General features: G+C 47.5%; 1 protein-coding gene across 10 annotated transcripts; it reads right to left on the bottom strand.

Moving 5' to 3' along the window:
• Positions 1-1,820: 1,820 nt before the first annotated feature.
• Positions 1,821-20,205, bottom strand: LOC143832335 (toll-like receptor 2). 10 transcript variants are annotated; one of them, XM_077326608.1, is made up of 6 exons: positions 19,473-20,205; positions 18,698-18,864; positions 15,895-16,045; positions 12,275-12,333; positions 10,054-10,353; positions 1,821-7,061 (listed from the first exon to the last, which is right to left on the bottom strand). In XM_077326608.1, exon 6 carries the CDS (start codon positions 7,024-7,026, stop codon positions 4,489-4,491), a length of 2,538 nt encoding a protein of 845 aa, XP_077182723.1. In that variant the 5' UTR covers positions 7,027-7,061; positions 10,054-10,353; positions 12,275-12,333; positions 15,895-16,045; positions 18,698-18,864; positions 19,473-20,205; the 3' UTR covers positions 1,821-4,488. The 10 variants fall into 10 exon arrangements, with proteins under 10 accessions (XP_077182723.1, XP_077182713.1, XP_077182705.1 ...); XM_077326598.1 differs by having other exon boundaries at positions 15,895-16,048; positions 18,698-20,205; XM_077326590.1 differs by having other exon boundaries at positions 18,698-20,205.
• Between the last annotated feature and the right edge of the window lie 933 nt (positions 20,206-21,138).

Genomic DNA, 21,138 nt, shown 5'->3' with positions numbered 1-21,138 from the left:
TAGTCCAACCCCCTGCTCAGTGCAGGATCATCCTAAAGCATCCATGAGAAGTATCTGTCCAGCCACTGCTTGAAGACCACCAGTGAGGCGGAGCTCACCACCTCCTTGGCCAGCTGATTCCATTGCTGAACTACTCTTATGGTCCTCAGGCCCTGGATATTCCTGTTTATGTTGGATTAGAACTCCTGAATCTATTGTCCACTATAGGTTGCCTTTTCTGTTGATTTCAAATTTGCCTGTTGGATTGCTGCCTGCACAGCCTAGTTCCCTGATTTGCTCATCATCTTCTTGCAGGGTGTCTAAATCAAACATTGGAGTTTCCCTCACTCACTTTGCTTCTCCTGGTAGCAGGAACAACGCTCTGGTTATTGGCCATGGTCTCTTGGAATATATCATCCACATATGACCAAATATGTGATGGGGTGATGGGGATGGAGTTTCCCATATTTGTACCATGCATGCTTGACAGATTCTTAGGATACAGTGAAATCCTCGTGGGGAATGTTCTAAAGGCATACTGCTACCAAAGCAAAATTGGTACCAGTATGCTTCACACAGAGACATGAAATGCAATACGTTTGTTAAGTCCAAAACTTTTGGCTACTGCAGCAAGGAGAGCCTTGTGCTCAGCTTTTACAGCGGCCATGGGCAGAGTTACCTCATCTAATGGGCGTCCTGGTTCAAGATTAATCTTGGACAGGCTATTAACCTGACTTTATGATTTATGTCTGGTGGGCCAGGTATTGTTTTGGTAATCCCTTTAAACCTTCAGCAATCCTTCCCCATCTTGTCAAAGCTGTGGCTGTTCTAATACAGCTGGACTCTTTGGTAGTGACCCTGGACGATAAGAAGCCTGCCTTGGAGCTGAGTTACTTATTTTATAGGTGGGTCTAGCTACCTTGCCTACCGGAGGCATTTTATTGGACTTTTTGTTTCCTGCTGGCAGCCTAGACCTGAATTAAGATGGAGTTTTTCTGCGGTGCTCCCTTGGGCCCTGTGGAACCTTAAGCCCCCTGTCGCCTTTAGTAGTTCTGGGACAACAAATTGTGTGATTAGAAGCCGTCCCAGACTGCTGTGATCTAAGTTGCTTCAGCTGGTAGGATTTGCTGGCCCAGGATGCACTTTAGACCTTGGCAAAGACCTGTAAGTACGGCTTCTGAACAATTCTGTGGGAAACACCCATATAAATAAACCACGTATAAAGACAAGCCTTTGCGCTTTCTTCCAGGCACAGGGAAGCTGTGGAAACAGGGAATCAATACGCTAAATCAGTGATTATGCTGACTTGAGTTCTATCGAATCAGGAAAACTCAAATCTGAAAAGTACCAAAGTTTTCCCCGGTGCTCATCCCTGATATGCCATAATTAAAAAGTACTAAGAGCCCTGCATATTCCCCATATGAAGCTTCAGTATCCTTCTAGGTTCAGGAATGCCTCTTGGATTTAACAGCTGCATATGTCTCTACAGCATGCCGACCTCGTCTTTAAAAACATTTCACTCATTCTAAAAGTGAAAATATTTCATAGGATTTTTTTCAGTACTCTCCCAGATTTACATTTTTCCCCATCAGAAAAATGGGGGTGGGACTTCCAGCTATTTGTATGTGTATGTGTGATGGTTGAACCATCTTCCTCTTAATCTTGTTCCAAGCTGGAACTGAGGACGAAAATCCAAAATGATCCCCGCTTCTGTGAGTAGGTAACTAGCAATATGCTACCCTTAAACTATACCTACCTTCCAATGCTTGCTCCCTCATGAAAGGGGCTGGTAGTCCTTTTGCATAGCCCATCTCCAAATAATCTTAAGAACACTCAGCAAGAAACACATACGTAACCATTTATTTTTTAAAAAATCAAGTTGGCAATATGCCATACATTTTCATGGGGAACCAAAGCCACCTTTCCCAGTATTTGGGAAAGGCAAGCCATTTGGGACCCAATGCTGCAGGAATTCCCAAGTAAATTCATCCCACCGCTATAGCTCTATTGTCAATCCACTTGTAGAAGCTCAGAACAGGCATCATCCAGACCAATTCAACACTCTCACACACACACATTTTTGTTGTTGATGTAACAGCTCCCATAGACACCTGGTGTCCATACCAAGGGAGCACACCATTAAAAAAAGACATCCATATTTAACTGCACATCCAGATTCCCCTCCTTTTGGTGAGTGGGCTAAAACTTCAGAGTTGCAAAATTCCATCATGCCAAATGGCACTAAGAATAAAGTGACAAAATATTCTGAATGCGATTCAGTACTTTCACATACATTCAGTACCATGAAGCAACGGTTCGGCTTCTTTTGGCAGGCAGCCATACCCCCCTCCTGTCGTTCTTGGGGCCTGACCTGGGGACAAGGTTCTGGATGAATCATAGAGTTGGAAGGGGCCTACAGTATCATTTAGTCCAACCCCCTGCACAGAAGAACTCAGAATTACCTGCCTACCATTCTGAATCAAGCATATTTAGAACGGTGTTTCCCAAGTAGGCTGCAATCTCCAGTTAATCAGGTATCTGTACATCTGGAGAAAACGGCTGGTTTGAAATGTGGCCTCTATGACATTATACCCCATTGAAGCCCCTTCTCTTCCCTAAGTCTCCCCCAGGCTCTAGGTATTTCCCAACCCGGATCCGGCAACATATCAACAGCGGAAGAGCTGGAAAGCCATTCATAGGCACATCAGGACTCTCTCAGCCTCACCCATCTCACAGGACCTCTGTTGTGGGGAGAGGAAGGGAAGGTGATTGGAAACTGCTTTGAGACTCCTTCGGGGAGAGAAAAGTGGCATATAAGAACCAGTCCTTCTTCTTCTACTTCTACATAGGGATTCGGTCAGAGTCTAACCATTGGTGCTGGGGTTGGACTCATAGCACCCCGGGGGGCAACAAGTAGTTACTGCAAGGTGACTTTTACCAGTATCGGAGGAGAAACGGCAGGCTAACAACAGCGGCCAGCAAAATCCCACAACTTGCTCGTCTAGGGGGACCCCAATTGCCTCAGTTTGCCCTAGGGGCGCTACGCCATGGGTTATGACTAGTTGCTGGAAACTACGAGATGTTCTTTGGAGCAGCTGCCGATAACCAGTGAAGGCAGAGGTCAGCTGTAAAAACCAATGAACTTTTTCTTCTGCCTTTATAATCACTGCTGGATGGGGAGGAAATGACTCATGAGAAGGGAAGCCCTTCTCACCTATGGCATGAAGACAGGCTCTGATGTCAACTGCAATTTATAATCACCCTCCATTTAAAAAGGCCCAAAGATCTGAAGTCCCACCTTTTCCTTGGCCAGCACAGGAGGCTCTGGAAGATTCACCAGCTATGCAGGCTTGAGTCTTTTAAAATTATGGAGTGTGCCCAGCCATATCTGTGTGGAATTTCCCCTGTTCCTCTCTATTCCTGCAATTCCTTCCAATGCCTGGAGAGGTAACGCCTGAGGTCACTGCATCTGTGCAGAGGAGCAACCATGAGGAAGAGCAAAGGAATTTAGTTGATCCCTTTCCCCAGCAGGGTGTTACTTGGGGAAGAGGAGACCAGAGTGGTTTCACTCCCTGCCCTTCCTCACTCTCACTCCTCACCAACCACGCAGCTAAGTCTGGGCTCGTAACCTGGGGTGCAATTTTTCTGGTGGTTGGAACGGGCTGCCAGAAGAGAAAGGAACTCAGCAAAACTCTGCCTTCCGTGCACAACATGATAGGTGCCACACCTGTCTGAGTAAATAAGCTAAACGGATCTAGCGGTGCATAATTGGTGTTTTTCAGGGTTAATTACCACACTCCTTCAGCCCACCACTTGAAAAGTACCACATGTGGAAGTTCCGAGCACTTAGATTTTAAATGCACTTAGATGAATCTGTGGCAGGAAAGAAGGAGGAGTGGTACAGGAGTGGAGGGTAACATTCAGCCGTGGATCACCTGCAGAATCCCTCTCTCTATTGGTCACAGGCAGCTGGTGTCCTCTCTAAGCTGTGCACATGTGTGGCAGCTCATTAACACAGGAAGCCCTGCTCAGTAGCAATCTGCAGCTGAGCAGAGTCCTGAACTGCCCACTGCCCATTTTAAGAGTACAGCAGTTCTGTAAGGATGCGAACTGCTCTGCTCAGGAGGGGGGAAATCAGAGGGAACATTGCAGGCAGCTCTTCCCCCTGGTCGCATTTGTGAATAAGCCTTCGTAGGCAGGACGGGAGCTTGCAGGAGCCCAGGGCTTCCCGTATCTCTTATTTCAGAAGTTCCAAATGGGTTAATCCCTGGTGAGAGAATGACACCACCCTCCCCACAGGCTCAAGGCAGCTCTGCCTATTAACACGCCATGCGTGCAGCACAGCCCTTGAGCCCAAACTCCAGGGCTATGCAACGGCTCAACCAAGCCTTCTCTGTTTGCATCCAGAAATGGTGACCGGGACCCACCTGTACACGTTGGTCCTACTTGAAAGATTCCGTGGCCTGCCCTGAACACCCAGATTGAGCCCTGCCTTACCAAAAGCCCAACCTAGCTCATTTGAGTATCCACAGTGTCATTTTCTTCAGATAGGTCATTCAGCTCAAGGGTGCTGTCAGAAACCCTGTCTAACGTTGGCTCGGCGTCATCGAGAACCACGCTGTTGGGATCCGTATTGCTGGGATCCACGTTGGCCATCTCGGCCTTCCCCAAAACAGACCTCAGCTGGAGCCAGAAGAAGGGCTGCCGGCTGGCTTCCGAAGGCCACTCCAAGTAGGTCTTGGTGCTCAGCATCTTGCGCAGCTTGCAAAACTTGCTGGGCAACGCTTGCGGATCGATGGGCTCCTTCACCACCAGAACCACGTCTTCAAAGCCCAAGCCCACGGCCCGCTGGTGGGCAAAATAGAGCTCATAGTTGCACCACTCGCTGTCCACAAAGTTGCGCGAGAGGACAAAGATGACCTTGCGGCTGCTTTCGATGTTCTCGATGATGTTGTCGATGATCCACCGGCCCGGCGTGAAGTCCCGCTCGTGAATGCACACGCGGTAGGGCGGTGTGGAAGCCTCCAGCCGCTGGAGGAGCTCCCGCCGCACCCACTCGGCATCGGAGCAACTGTAAGAGATGAAGGCGTGGTAGGCAAATGGTTTCGATGCCTGGGAGTGGCTCGCCCGGTATTTAGAACGGACAATGCGGAAGGTAGCCTTGAGGTACCAAGGGACGTCGAACTTCCAGCACAGCACCATGCAGACCATGACCACCGTGGCTGTGATGGAGACGGCAATGGCCACCACCACTGTGACGTCACACTCGGTCACCTTTGGGGCATAAGCTGCCACGGAAGTGTCCAGCAGAGGTTCAGGGTGATAGCAGGTCCACTCCCTGGGCCAATCCAGCAGTCTTAGCTTGCCGTCTCTCAAGGTCTCCTGAAGGAACCCATAGAGGTCACAGACACAGTGGTAAGGGTTGTTCCCTGCCTTCAGGTAGGCGAGATACGGCATGTTGCCGAAGGATCCCTTGCTGATGGCGCCGAAGGAGTTGCCATCCACGTGCAGAATTCTCAGGTTTGGACACTTCCACGCGATGGGAATGAATTTGATCTTGTTCCCGCTCAGCAGCAGCTCCCGGAGATCGACGGCAAGGTCAAAGTAGCCCATATCGAGCCGTTCCAAGTTAGAGTGAGACATATCGAGGAAATGCAGTGTGGTGGGAAGACACTTGAAGATCTCCACGGTAGCCACGTTGGAAGCCAAGTCCAACCAAATGAGGCTGGGAGTCCAGGGACATGGAAACTCGTTCAAGCTTCCAATCTGGTTGTGGCTCAGATCTAATTTGGACAGTCGGGCCCAGCTTGAGGTCAAGGTGGCCACTGTTTTCAGGCTGGTCAATTCATTGTGGGTCAAGTTAAAATCTTCCAATTTGGGCAGGACGTCCTGGCCAACGCAGGCCTGGTTGTAGATGTAGCTGTTTTGCAGGCGGTTTCTGGAAACGTTCAGGGCCACCACGTTCCTCATCTCTCCCCAGGCATCGCAGGGCACGACGTTAAAGTTGACATTGAGGATGTAGAGGTAAGTCACGCCAGCGAACCAGGTGAAGGTCCAGTCAAAACGCAAGATGTCTGGGTTGTTAATATCCTGCAGCACCAAGTGGTGGAGGGACAAGTTGGCAATGCCGGCCTCGGGCGGCGTCCATTTAGGTGACCGAGCGAAATCAATAGCTATGAACGAAAGGTCCCGAATACGAGACTTTTGAACATTCAAGAGGGCCAGGCGTAGCAAGTTCTCATTAAACTTCCCCCTGAAGAAGACAAGCTCTTCAGCTTCCAACTCTGCCAAGCCAGAAAAGAGATCTGCGGTATCCATGTAGTACATGAACTCAAAGAGTTTACGGAAACGGAGGTATCTGACTGGTTTCCCACGCAAGTCCTGAAGCATCAGAGGCAAGGCTTTGGTGTTTTTGTCGAGGGAGATATCACACCACAGAGCTGTGGTGTTGAGCTTAGAAAAGGCTCCTGTTTGATACTCCAGAAAATTGAAGGCTGTTTTTAGGGCAAACTTCTTCAAGGGGATCTCCTTGATTGACAGGAAGTCCTGACTGCCTACCGTCTGGATCGCAGGCCCACCCATGGAGAGCACTTCCAGCTTCTTCAAAGTGCTGAAGACACCATCCAGCATCGAGTGAGGGTAGAGGTTGTTAGACATGAACAATTCCCTCAGGCGTTTCAGTGGCTTCAAAGCCTGCGAGGGAATCTCCCCCAGTGAGTTGTTGAAGAGGGTTAACTGCTCCAGGAGGACGTTTGAGGAGAAAGAATCGTTTGCAATAAACGCAATATTGTTGTAACTGAGATCAAGGCCTTTCAGCTGGGTAAAGGATGAGAAATCTCCAGAGTTAATCTCTCTGATCTTGTTGTAAGAGAGGTCCAACAACTGCAAAGTGATGGGGAGGCCTGGGGGGACAGAGAGCAAGCTCCGGCCTTGGCAACTGGCCTGAAGCTGGTCTTTGGTGACGTAGCAAAGCGATGCCTCAGATTGTTCCTCCAGACCCACCGTCACCAACAGCAACGCCGACCACAGGGTTGTGAGTGGAGGCATCTCCAGCTGACTTCACATATTTAACGTCAATCTTCCTAGGACAGGTGAGGGGGAAAAAGGAACAAGATGATTTAAAGTTCCCTAGAGAAATCCATTTCTTTATATAGCTTTTACTTTTAAAAACAATTACCTTAAATAAAAATGACATTAAATTTTTGGCCCTGCTGGTAGATCTCCTGATGGCACCGGGGTTTTCCCCACTGCCAAAACTGGTTATTTTATCACCTCTTAGTTGCCTTCTCTCCTGGCTAAATAGACCAAGCTCCCTCAACCTTTCCTTCATACGACTTGGTCTCCAAACCTCTCACCATCTTTGTAGCCCTCCTCTGGACACACTCCAGTTTCTCTACATCTTTCTTCAGTTATGGTGTCCAAAGCTGAACACAGTACTCCAAGTGAGTTCAAACCAGAATGGAGTAAAGTGGTAACATCACCTCCCGTGATCTGGACACTATACTTCTTTTAATACAGCCCAAAATCCCATTTGCCTTTTTAGCTACCGAGTCACACTGCTGACTCATGTTCAGTGTATGGTCTACTAAGACCCCCAGATTCTTTTCACACATAATACTGCCAAGACAAGTCTCCCCCATCCTATAGTGATGCATTTGATTTTTCCTACCTAAATCTAGAACTTTACATTTTTCACTATTAAAATTCATTTTATTCATTTTAGCTCAGCTTTCCAGCCTGTCAAGATCATCCGGTATCCTGATTTTTAAAATTTTTAAAAATTGGCCAATTCCTTCATCCAACATCCCCGATCAACTTAGTCAGATTGCAACTACCAGAGCGGGTTTTCTCCAAATCTGCTGTCTTTCTTTCAGGTAAATACAGTTCAGTTCCAAAGCAGAACTCCTAGAATGTATCTGAGACCATTTCCGCACTAGGAACATCACTGCCCTGGTTCTCATGCTGGAGCACAAATCTAGGACGGACAAGGTGCACCGGGCCAAATTTCCCCCTGCACAGGAGCAGGAAGATTCAGGGCAACCTGCCACAGCTCAAACACCGGGCTGCAGCCCAGCACAAAGCCTCCAATGCGGAAATGGTCTTGACTGAAAGTTGTCATGGCTGCCATGAGGGACTTGGTAGCGCAGAAATCGACTGTTTTCCAGGAAACACAGAAGTCCCTTAGAAGCTTATCAGAACTCTTCAGTGTGAAGATCGGTAAATGCAGATGAATATTCCTGAAACGCAGACTCATTCACCTGCTACTGACCTCATTTATGATGCACAACTTAACAAATATTTTGCATATGCCTTATTAGGGGTCTACCGGAACGCCTTGCACCTATTTTAAAAATGCCTGCTAATAAATAGCATTACCGGCACAGTCATTCTCTCCTCCTTTTAAGAGCCCTTCCAAAGCGGGTTCTGCTTTGGGCATGGGCACTCCAGCTTAATTAAACTGGGCATCGTATCAGACCTCATTCTCACTCCCAGCAGAAGAGACAGATCTGTGTCTGGCCTACACTGCTTCGGACTCCAGACAGGGGCTTAAGGGGAACGAATGTTCTCCTTGTGAAATCAAAGTGCCCCTACACAGAGAAAAGTCGCATGCCAAGAGGCTACTTTTCTGCTTGCGGGAGCTGCTAGTGGGGTGACCTTGGGCTAATCACAGTTCTTTTAGGTCTGGTCTCACAGAGCGCTTCTGTTAAAGTTATCTCAGCCCCACCTACCTTGCAGGGTGTCTGTTGTGGGGAGAGGAAGGGAAAGGTGTTTTTAAGCCTCTTTGGGATTCCTTTGGGCAGTGAAAAGCGAGATATTAAAAAAGACCTCTCTTCCTTTTTGTGTACAGGAGCATTAAATGGACTCTCATGATGTCCAAAGGTTTGGGAGAAGTAGGCCCAAATGTGCCAGATTGGTGGTGTAGTTCAGGGTTTCTCAACCAGGGATTTTGTGAAACTCTGGGGTTTCTTCATGGTCCTTGAAGGATTTCCCAAATGGGTGGAAGTATTTTTTTAAATTTTAAATCAAACATTCATCGGGTGATATGACCATTTATGGTCATGTTGACCCCTCCCCCCAAATGGCCAATTATGGGCCTGGAAAGAGTGGGAAGGGGAGGGGCCTCAGGTGGGCATGTCCACAGCCCCGCCTCCCAACCATATTCTGCACGATTGTACCACTTCTGGGGTTTCTCGAAGCCTGAAGAAAGTTTCAGGGGTTTCTCAATGGTAAAAGAAATTGAGAAAGGCTGATGCAGACGGAGCTGTGCTCTGCCCTGACAACTAAACACGCCACGAAAAGGAAGGGGGGCAACAACAACCCTTTCTTTTAAATGGTATCCTCAAGCATCTCTACTCTTTGCTTTCAGCAGGACAACATGAAAAGACACGATAATAATAACAGACAGCAAAAAGGTATCAGTTTCCCAGAGTACAGTTCAAGTGACAGGTGGCAAAATCTGCATGTCTGGTCCTTGTAGGTGTTTTATATCCTCCATGCCAACTCCACACTGGAGCACTAGACAAAGAAAGATTAGCCTTTGGTTACCTCATGAGAAGGAAGGACTCCCTGGAGAAGAGCCTAATGGTGGGAGTGATTGAGGGCAAAAGAAGAAGGGGATGACAGAGAATGAGGTGGCTGGATGGAGTCACTGAAGCAGTAGGTGCAAACTTAAATGAACTCCAGGGAATGGTAGAGGACAGGAAGGCCTGGAGGATCATTGTCATGGGGTCACAATGGGTTGGACACAACTAACAACAACAACAAAAAGCCTTTTATTCCAAGCAAGAAGGCATATCTGAGGAAAGCCCCTCTCTAATCTTAGGGTTTCTGAAGCCACAGGTTTCCCCTCCCATCTGTGCATTACTATCTAGTGCAGGGGTGGCCAGACTGTGGCTCTCCAGATGTCCATGGACTACAATTCCCATGAGCCCCTGGAAAGCCACAGTCTGGCCACCCCTGCACTAGTCTCCTACGACAACCACCTATGGCGACCACACTCCATGAAATCAATCATTGAAACTTCACAAAAGCTGTTTCTCCTCCCCGATCCTATTCAGGTCATCTTCCTTTTACCTCCAGTTGCAGGGATGAGTGTGTGCCATGAGCCATCCAGCCACGTCCAGCTTATGATGGCTCTGTGGATTAACGACCTCCAAATTATCCTTTCATCAACAGCCTTGCTCAGTTCTTGCAAACTGAAGGCCATGGCTTCCTTGATTGAGTCAGTCTACTTCACGTTGGTCTTCCTCATTTCCTTCTGCCGTCAACTTTTCCTAGCATTATTGTCTTTTCCAATGAGTCCGGTCTTCTCATGATGTAATAGCCTCAGTTTAGCCCTTTAAGCTTCCTGGGAGAATTCAGGCTTGATTTGGCCTATAATCCACAGGAAAGAGAGGAGGTTTCATTTCATCTATTCCCACATCGTCTAGCCATTGAAAGCCAACTTTCTTTCCTTAATAGCCTTGGAACAGGAAAACGTCACCTGTCTTTTCTCTGTACATGCAAGGGGTGGTTACCATGAATGAAACCATGCAGAGCTGGATGAGTTCAGCAGACACAAAGATGCCTTCTACTGAGTCAGACTCTTGGTGATGAAAAGTATCATGAGATCACGGCTGACTTATGAAGACCCTGTGGGTTTTTTCAAGATGAGAGATGGTCCAAAGGCTGGGATGACCAAAACTGTGGCTCTCCAGATGTCCATGGACTACAATTCCCATACCAGCATGCTGGCAGAGGCTCATGGCAATTGTAGTCCATGGACATCTGGAGAGCCACAGTTTGGGAACCCCTACCCAAAGGTAATCTACCACTGCTTATGTCTGTGTCAAACCTTGGTATTCCTTGAAGGTCTCCCATCCAAATATCAGCCAGATCCGATCTTGCTTAACTTCTGCGGGCTGATGAGAATGAATTAGCCTGAGCCAGCCAGCTCCTTCATCCGTCAAAATCTGCATTGCCTGCACTGACCAAAACTATGGTCCCTTTTTAAAGTGAAGGTGGTGGCCACTAAACATGGGATCTTTTGCATGCAAAGTTGAAACTCTACCACTAAACCACGCCTCCCTCACTCCTACAGTATGCCTGAAGGTAACAATGCCAATGGAATTCTTCAAGTCGAGGGATTTTCTTTACGAGGGAGTGTGGCTTAACCTCTGACCACCAGACAATATGACTCAGCATCTGTTGACTCTTAGCAAGCTCATCACCTAAAATTAATTCCCAGTTTATAAGCACTACCCCGTTTTCTTTTTGCTTTCTGCCTCGCAAGGGGCCTGTGTGCTCCAGTGGGAGCTGCAAGGTTATGGGACAAATGACTGGCCTGGCATGAAACCTGTTTTGCACCCATCACCAGATAATCCAGTTCATCTTGCAACACATCCTATATGCTATTTTAAGATGTTGTAGCTGCAGGCTAAGGGCCTCCAACCTCTTACTGTCTCCTCGTTATTCCATACCAAACTTCTAGCCTGAAAAAGGTCAAATGTCCACTCATGGATTCGCAATATATTCGGGTGGCTTGAATCAAAACCACTAGGAACTTTGCTAGGGAAGAAATCTTGTTTAGTAGCAACTAAAGATTGTAGCTCTCCTGTGCTCTGAAAGTACAATGGCCCACAGGAAGACTTGCACTCCTGAAGGGGGAATGGCTAAAGTCTCACGCAACACGGGAATAAGGAGAAGTCTTGGGGGCACCATAAAGAATAAGACTTTTAAAATTCTAGCCTACTTTTTATTGGATGAGAAATCCCTTCCATCTTGTATCCGAAAACTAGAATTAACAGAAATGCTGGCTTCAAGGTCTCACAGGTCTCCTGCTTGTTCTTTTTGCTGCCCCAGGGTAACACAGCTGTCTCCCCCACCTCCCAAGCAAGAAGTGGAAACTCATCTATTTCTAAAGCAGTTTTGAAAACAAGGCTGCAATTTGAAACCCACTTACTAAGGAGTAAGTGCTATTGAATTCATTGGATTTACTGCTGTTTAAAGATGCTTAGGATTGCACCTCATCACGAACACACACGTGTGTGTGCGTACACACACACCATGGCCCTGATTCAAGTTAATAACCAGTTTTCCAGTCATTCCCCGATCCCATTTAGTTAAACTTTCACTTTTCTTCCTACAACTTCCCTTCCTTTGCTTGGTTCCCGCTCCTATAAACAAACTCTTATTTCTTAAACTGAGGAGAAGAAGGACATAAATATCAGTTTTGTTTTTCCTCCCCCTCTCTGTTTAAGGAGCTCAAGGCAACATACGTGGGTCCCCACCCCCCACCCCTCAATTCTGTACTCACAGCAATCCTGTAAAGTAGGCCATGTTGCTCCAAGGGCACCTCATGAACTTCATGGCTGACTGGGGAAGATATAAATATTTTCTGTGTTTTATAGATATATATTAGCAAAAAGCCACAAACTATGAAGCAGAATTGAAAAAAATAATCATATAGCACTAAAAATACTAAATATTTAAGGAAATCAACAGCAGACAAAATTCTTCTTCACAGCAAACTTTTCAGGAGTGAAGAATGCTTCCAATTGCTAAGAATAATTGTAATTTTAAAAATTAACATAGCATGGCCCCTTAATTAAGCTCCTCCTTTTAAAACCAAAACAAGAACCAAAACTGATATATAATTTTAGCAAATTAACTGCAACATTCATTCCCATCGCCAGATTTTAGGGCTAGCAGGAGGCTCTTGGGCACATAAATATAAAACTGGGTACAGAAAAATGAAAAGCATGCCTACTGGATGGGGGATACGCTTCTAGGTAACACTGTGTGTGAACGAGACCTTTGGGTACTTGTGGATTGTAAACTAAACATGAGCAGGCAGTGTGATGCAGCGGTAAAAAAGGCGAATGCCATTTTGGGCTGTATCAACAGGGGCATCACATCAAAATCACAAGATGTCATAGTCCCATTGTATACGGCACTGGTCAGACCACACCTGGAGTACTGTGTGCAGTTCTGGAGGCCTCACTTCAAGAAGGACGTAGATAAAATTGAAAGGGTACAGAGGAGAGCAACGAGGATGATCTGGGGCCAAGGGACCAAGCCCTATGAAGATAGGTTGAGGGACTTGGGAATGTTCAGCCTGGAGAAAAGGAGGTTGAGAGGGGACATGATAGCCCTCTTTAAGTATTTGAAAGGTTGTCACTTGGAGGAGGGCAGGATGCTGTTCCCATTGGCTGCAGAGGAGAGGACACCCAGTAATGGGTTTAAACTACAAGTACCACGATATAGGCTAGATATCAGGAAAAAAATTTTTCACAGTCAGAGTAGTTCAGCAGTGGAATAGGCTGCCTAAGGAGGTGGTGAACTCCCCCTCACTGGCAGTCTTCAAGCAAAGGCTGGATACACACTTTTCTTGGATGCTTTAGGATGCTCTGGGCTGATCCTGCATTGAGCAGGGGGTTGGACTAGATGGCCTGTATGGCCCCTTCCAACTCTATGATTCTTTGAGTCTATGAAAACTCAAACCAAAACGGGTCCACAGCTACAGTTGCCACCTCTGGGTTGGGAAATACCTGGAGAATTGGGGGGGGGGGGTGGAGACTTGGAAGGTCATAGTTTGGGAGAGAAGGGACCTGAACAAGGAATAATACCCTACAGTTGATCTTCCAAAACAGCATTTTTCTCCTGGGGGAACCAATCTTGGTCATCTGGAGATCACATGTAGTAGCAGGCAGTCTCCAGGCCCCACCTGGAGGCTGGCAATCATATCCACAGCATTTACCCCAAAGGAGGCTCTCTATATACAGATGGAGTGAACCTAGATTTCCCAACAGGGCAAATAGCACCCAGGGCCTTTTCCAGGTCAATAAAATAGCTTAGAAGGAAACACTTAAGTGCCCTCTCTTTGCGTATTGTGGTCCTGATCCAAATCCCATCCATGCATGCTTGGGATCAACTCCCAGTACCTGCTTGATTTCCAGAACCTGAAGAAAACAAACCACTTTGTTAAGGTGGGTCCAGGTCAGCCTGAGACTTGTATTATATTTAGCATTGGTTTAAAACAGGGGTAATCAAACTGCCGCCCTCCAGATGTCCATGGACTACAATTCCCATGCGCCCCTGCCAGCGCTGGCAGAAGCTCATGGGAATTGTAGTCCATGGACATCTGGAGGGCCGCAGTTTGACTACCCCTGTTTTAAAACCAAGTAAAGGGAACTTCATATAACTGAAACTCAAGATTTCTAAAAATCCTCTGTAATTTAAAAACACACAAACTCTCTCTCTCACACACACACACACACTTTGCTGGATTTCAAACAGGGAAGCGCAAAACTTCCAAAATGTGCAATAACAACGTGTCAGAGATCGGATTGAGGTCAGACTGGCATGTGCCCGCCCCAAACAGGACACGCTGTATTCTCTGTTGCTTCCAATGTATTTTGCAGCACTCCTTGCTGGGGAGGGATGGGGGAAGAGAAGTCGGGAAGAAGCAGCATGCCAAATATTTGGACAGTTGCCTGCCAATGCTTGTTTTCCAAATGTTAAACTTTAATAGGTTTTTGGCTTCCCAAATATATCTCCGCTCTTTTGTTTGCTCACACTGTCTAGCAACCTGCTGCTTACACAAATGCACATTTACAAGACATGCTGAGCATTAGAATTAAACAAACAGGATGTTCTAGATTATTTTTTTTTGGGGGGGGGAGGAGAGTTAAGGGTCCCCCAAATTCAAACTGCCTGTGACCAGAATATCTCAAAGGCCATACTGTGCCATATTTAACATAGATAGATCTTGTCTAAATCGGTATATTTTTTGAAAAGCACGAGACAATTCTCAACAATAATAAATGGATAAAGCACCGGAATAAGAAAAGCAGTTTAAAAGGAAGAATTATGAAGAATTATAAATCATTAAAAAAACCGAGGACAGAGTCATTGGAGTAGCAAACGGGCACAGGATTATTCAAGAAGAAAAAGTTTGCAAAACTCAATACCTCAGTGAATTAAGACAATGTTTTTACCAGCTGCCAAAAGGGAGAGCCACCTTGGTGTGGAGAGCCCGCTTGGTGTCGTGGTTAGGTGTGCAGACTTCTAATCCAGAGTGACGGGTTTGATTCCCCGCTCTCCCACCAGGTGGGTGACCTTGGGCTCACCACAGCACTGATAAAGCTGTTCTGACTGAGCAGGAATGTCAGGGCTCTCTCAGCGGCTTACAGTCGCCTTCCCTTTCCTCTCCCCACAACAGACTCCCTGTGAGGTGGGTGAGGCTGAGAGAGCCCTGATATTACTGAAGATCAGGGCTCTCTCAGCCTCACCCACCTCACAGGGAGTCTGCTGCGGGGAGAGGAGAGGGAAGGCGAATGTAAGCTGCTTTGAGGCTCCTTCGGGCATAGAAAAGCAGCATAGAAGAACCAACCCTTCTTCAAACAAGATAGGTACTAGGGAAAGCACTTGGTTTGCCAGGTCCCCCCTTGACACCAGCAGGGGGCAGATGGGTAGGGTTATCAGATCCAGGTTGGGAAACTCTTGGAGATTTAGGAATGAAACCTGAGGAGGACACAGTTCTCAGCAGGGTATAATGCTACAGCATCCACCTCCCACAGCATCCATTTTCCCCAAGGGAACTGAACTCTCTAAGCTGCTTTGAGAATCTTTCAGGTACAGAAAAGAGGCACATAAGAACCAACTCTTCTTCTAAGTTAGCTTGATCTTGTTAGCTCTCAAAAGCTAAGCAGGGTTGGGCCTGGCCTAGTATTGGGATGGGAGACCATTGAAAAATGCCATGCTCACCACGCAGCAGTAGCTAACCACCTCTGAATGCCTTTTGCCAGGAAAATCCTACACAGTTGCTATAAGTTGACTGCCTAAATTCCCAGTAGGACACAAATTTTGTAAATAAAAAGTATCAGAAGCACTTGACCCTCTCCCCAGCCATGTAAACCTACTCCTACCTCTCACCTTTAATATCTGTAGCACATCCTGCTGCCATCCAATCCGGGGCAATGTAGGAGAGACAAGAAGGTCTTTTTAGTGGCAGCGTGACGTACATTGAACATTCTCCCGAAGGGGATTCACTGCCAATGGATGTCGTGACGGACCATGAGCATAGCTGCTTTTAAAAGAGGACAAGTCAGATTCATGGCACAGAGGCAACAAGTGAGGAGAGCCTTGGCCTGTGCTTGCTGGCCTTTGGGCCACTGCCTGAAACTGGACATGAGCTTAGATGGACTGTCAATATGGTATTCGTATGACCAGCACCATAGCAATCTAATCACAATCCACACAATACACCAGACCTGTGGCCTTGAAAAGCCCAGATACGGATCTTTGGTCTATTGTATTGGTATTTTTCTGTCCATTTTTATGGGGTTTTAATGGGGAGGGGTTAGCTGGACATCTGTAACCTGCCACGAGCCTGCTTGGGAGTGGCAGGCAACATAAAAAAATATATATATATATATATATATAGGATGGCACCTGGAGATCTCTCACTGTTACAATTGAACTCCGGATGACAAAGATCAGCTCCCCTGGAAAAAAGGGCAGCTTTGGAGGGTGGACTGTATGGCATTATACCCTATTGAAGTCCCTCCCCAAATTCCATTTTCCCCAGGCTCTCCTCCCAAACTCTCCAATTATTCCCCAATCGAGAGCTGGCAACTCTACATTTTGCCTGGCTGCACTCTTACACGACCATTCCTCAGCATGTACTTCCAAGTCAATTTACAGGAAGTATTTTAGGTGAACTGTGGACAAAACCAGATTTGCAGCAAGTGTCATGCCCCGTCTTTCCCCAGGTGGGATTTGAACCTGGTGCTCCTAGATCCTTGTCAGTCACTATAGCCATTACACCATGCTGGCTTGGATAGCTCAGGGAGATACTTTCCTTTGGCACGGAGGGTCTATTTTCCACCTTCCTTATCTGTGCTGGCCGCACCTTCCTGGCTTCTCATTAATACCTCTTTGCTTCCCTTGAAATAGCAGTGGGATCTTGTAGAGTTAATCTCTGCCAGGATATTTTGATTCTCTTCCAAAGCTGTTCTGACCGAGCAGTGATATCAGGGCTTTCTCAGCCTCACCCACCTCACAGGGTGTCTGTTGTGGGGAGAGGAATGGGAAGGCGACTGTAAGCCGCTTTGAGCCTCCTTCAGGTAGGGAAAAGCGGCATATAAGAACCAACTACTCTTCTTCTTCTTCTTCATTTTGGGCATGACAACTCCCACAGCCATTCTGAGATGCCTAGTTTCACTTCCCAATTATTATGCTGCCAGGCTGCCACGGACAGATAGATCCTTTGATTACTATAGATATAAAAGAAATATAATACTTACAGCATGTGATTAGATTTGGGTGGGTGACCATGCTAGACGAGCAGCAGTAGAGCAAAACTGAAACCCAGGAGCACCTTAAAATCCACCACCATCCCTTCCTGGTTTAAGCTTTCATGAATCAATGCTTACTTCATCTCATCCAGGTGTACTAGAACTGAATTTTGGCTCTACTAAGTCAGCATTAATAAAAAGTCTCATGAATATACTTCATAGAATCACAGAGTTGGAAGGGACCTCCATGGCCATCTAGTCCAACCCCCAGCAGAATGCAGGAAATTCACAACTACCTGCCCACCCATGGTGACCCCAATTTCATGTTCAGATTATGCTCCCCCAAAAAAAAACCCCCAGAATCTCTGACCAGTCTGGCCTAGAAGAAATTTGCATCCTGACCTCAAAGTGGTGATCAGCATTTCCCTGGGCATGCAAGAGCCAAGCACCAAAGGCAGGCTATAAATGAAGTAAATAAATGAATCATAAATAAATCATACTGGGAATTTAGGCAGACTGTAAATGGGTGGGCAGGAGGGAATGTGTCATCGAATCATAGAGCTGGAAGGGACCTGCAGGATCATCCAAGTAAAGGGTTGGACTAGATGACCCTGGAGGTCCCTTCCAACCCTATAATTCAATGACACAACAACCCCTTCTGCCCACCCATTTACAATCTGTCTAAATTCACAGAATCATTTATTTATGATTTATTTACTTCATTTATACCCTGCCTTTCTCCGCCATAGGGACCCAAAAAAGTTTCCAACGTTCGCATCTCCATTTTTACCATCACAACGACCCTGAGAAGACAGATCAAGATGGGCAGCCGCATCAGCCGAAGAGGGCAGGAGCGCCTCAAAAAACAAATTTTCTGGCACAGTGAGCTTTCGTGAATCACTTTTCTATATACGGCAAGATGGACTCAGGTTCTTGCTGCATGGGAAGAAGTGAGCAGTGACTCAGGAAAGCTCATTCCCTGCCATCACTGTTGCTCGTCTTGACGGTGCAGCTGGACACTTGCTCTTTTCAACAGTCTTGTGAAGCAGGTTAGACTGAAAGTGCACGACCAGATCTGGGCTCACCAAGTCAACTTCCGGGGCAAAGAGCTGGGTTCTGCCCAATCTTAACACAACGCGGTAACCATTGCACCACACTGTCACCATTTAATGCAAGAATTCTACAAAGGCAAGTAACAAAAAAAAAGAAAAAGGTTGTGGTGATTTTCTAAAGAACAGAATCTCTGATTTGGAAGGCCTTCCCTAGAAACCTAGCTAGCTCGGTGTATTGGTTAGAAGCGCCAACTTCTAATTTGGCGAGCCGGGTTTGATTCCCCGCTCCTCCACATGCAGCCAGCTGGGGGACCTTGGGTTAGTTACAGTCCTGTTAGAGGTGTTCTTACAGAACAGATCTATCAGAACTCTCACACCTCCACCTACCTCACAGGATGTCTGTTGTGGGGAGAGGAAAGGGAAGGCGATTGGAAGCCCCCTTGAGACTCCTTCTGGCCAAGAAAAACGACAAAGAAGAACCAACTCTTCTTCTGAGATGAATCGGGTTGCCAGCTGCAGGTTGGGAAATAGCTGGAAGATTTGGAGGGTGGGGCCTGAGGAAGCCAAGGTTTGTTTGTTTGTTTATTTATTTATTTATTTATTTTTAGATTTCTTACCCGCTGCTCCCAATGGCTCACGTCCGCATAAAAGTCCCCAATAAAATTCCCTTAATACCACAGACACAGAGAACAAATTTGGGAAGCGGAGGGACTTCAGTAGGCTCTCTCTCATGTAAGGTGACCAGATTTTAACATTGGTAAAGCGGGACACCATTGACCGGGGGTGGGGGCGGGGGTTCTTGATTAAAATTTTGGTCTATATGGAGCAACAAAAAGTTTCATAGAACGTATAGCATGCAAAAATAGTATTGTAATATATATTTTTAAATTTCAACGTTAAGTACAATTTGCCAGGTGCCTCTCCAAAAGTGGGACAATCTGGTCACCTTACCATAGAGACCCCCTTCCAAAGCATCCATTCCCCCCAGGTGAATAGACCTCTGTCGTCTGCAGATCAATGGTAATAGCAGGAGATCTCCCGCCACCGCCGGGAGGCTGGCAACTCTACAAATGCACTACCCTGACCGGAACACGCGCCCCGCCCCCTCTCCAAAGCGCAAGGTGCTTTTCTAAGGTTTTGCAAACAACGCCCCTGAACTTACGCGTTTTAGGGGATGTGAGAGGAGGGGGGGGCGGACAGAGACCCTTCCGGCCCGCAGAGGGAGAAAGCCACCCGCCGCCCTCTCCACTTCACGCCCGCCGGTCCCCGAGCCCGCGGCGGTCGCCCCGCTCGCCTCCGACCCCTCCAGCCCACGAAGAAGGAGGCGCAAGGAGGCGCTTGGCTTTTCGCAAAGCCCGGCCGGGGAATCAGGGCGGGCCTTCTTAAAGGAACCGAGTCCGCTCCCGGGCTGAATTTGTGGCAGGGGAAGCGCTTCCCGTTCTCAAATCTTTGCCGCCGACGGAGGCTTTGCGCTGTCACAAGCACGGCGCGAGGAGACCGACGAGAGCTCCGGCTGCCGCTTTGCCTCCGCGTTCCTCGATGGCAGGAGGGAAAGGCGCGCGCTGCACTGGGCTGAGGCGGCTCTCGAGGGACGCCCTCCTCGCTTTGCCTCCCCGAAGAACCGGGCCGGAGGCAGGGGAGGGGAGACGGTGCCAGGGCGGGTTGGAGCCGGCGGCGCAGCCAGCCTGGCAGAGAGCCTGGCAGACACCCTCCACGGCCTGTGATTCAACTACGGGCTTAAAGGCACAGCCCCGGGTGTTTGTCTTGGCTCCTTAGCTCAGGCAGAGGTTCAGCCGGTCATAGAATCATAGAGTTGGAAGGGACCTCCTGGGTCATGAGTTGATTCTTATATGCTGCTTACATTCGCCTTCCCTTTCCTCTCCCCACAACAGATACCCTGTGAGGGAGGTGAGGCTGAGAGAGCCCTGATATCACTGCTCGGTCAGAGCAATTTTATCAGTGCCAAGGTCACCCAGTTGGCTGCATGTGGGGGAGCGCGGAATCAAAACCGGCTTGCCAGATTACAAGTCCACATTCCTAACCACTATACCAAACTGGCTCTCTAGTCCAACCCCCTGCACAATGCAGGACACTCACAAACCTATTGCTCATCCACTGTAACCTGCCACCCCTTTGACTTCACAGAATCAGCCTCTCTGTCAGATGGCTATCCAGCCTCTGTTTAAAAATCTCTAAAGGTGGAGAACCCACCACCTCCCGAGGAAGCCTGTTCCACTGAGAAACCACTTTGACTGTCAGGAACTTCTTCCGGATGTTTAGATGAAATTTCTTTTGAATTAATTTCATCCCATTGGTTCTGGTCCATCCCTCCGGGGCAAGAGAGAACAACTCTACTCCATTCTCGATATGGCAGCCTTTTAAATCCTTGAAGATGGTTATCAGATCCCCTCTCAGTCATCTCCTCTCCAGGCTGAACAGACCAAGCTCCCCCAGCCTTTCTTCATACATCTTGGTCTCCAAACCCCTCACCATCTTTGTTGCCCTCCTCTGGACACGTTCCAGTCTGTCTCCATCCCTCTTCAATTGGGGTGCCCAAAACTGATCACAGTGCTCCAAGTGAGGCTGAACCAGAACAGAGTAAAGCGGTACCATCACCTCCCGTGATCTGGATACGATACTCTGTTTGATACAGCCCAAAATCCCATTTACCTTCTTAGCTACCGAGTCACACTGAGTCACACAGTCAGAGGCTGCAAATCTCGATCCTGCATCAGACCTCAACCTCGGTCTTCAGCAAACCTGCATACACCACAGGAAAATTATTGCTAAGTCTAAATTAAGGCCTGTATGGTTAGAAATGCAAGTCA

The sequence above is a fragment of the Paroedura picta genome, chromosome 1 (assembly GCF_049243985.1).
Source record: "Paroedura picta isolate Pp20150507F chromosome 1, Ppicta_v3.0, whole genome shotgun sequence".
In the NCBI taxonomy this organism is placed as follows: Eukaryota; Metazoa; Chordata; class Lepidosauria; order Squamata; family Gekkonidae; genus Paroedura; species Paroedura picta.
The sequence above is the reverse complement of the archived record's forward strand: the minus strand, read 5'-3'. Positions and strand labels throughout refer to the sequence as shown.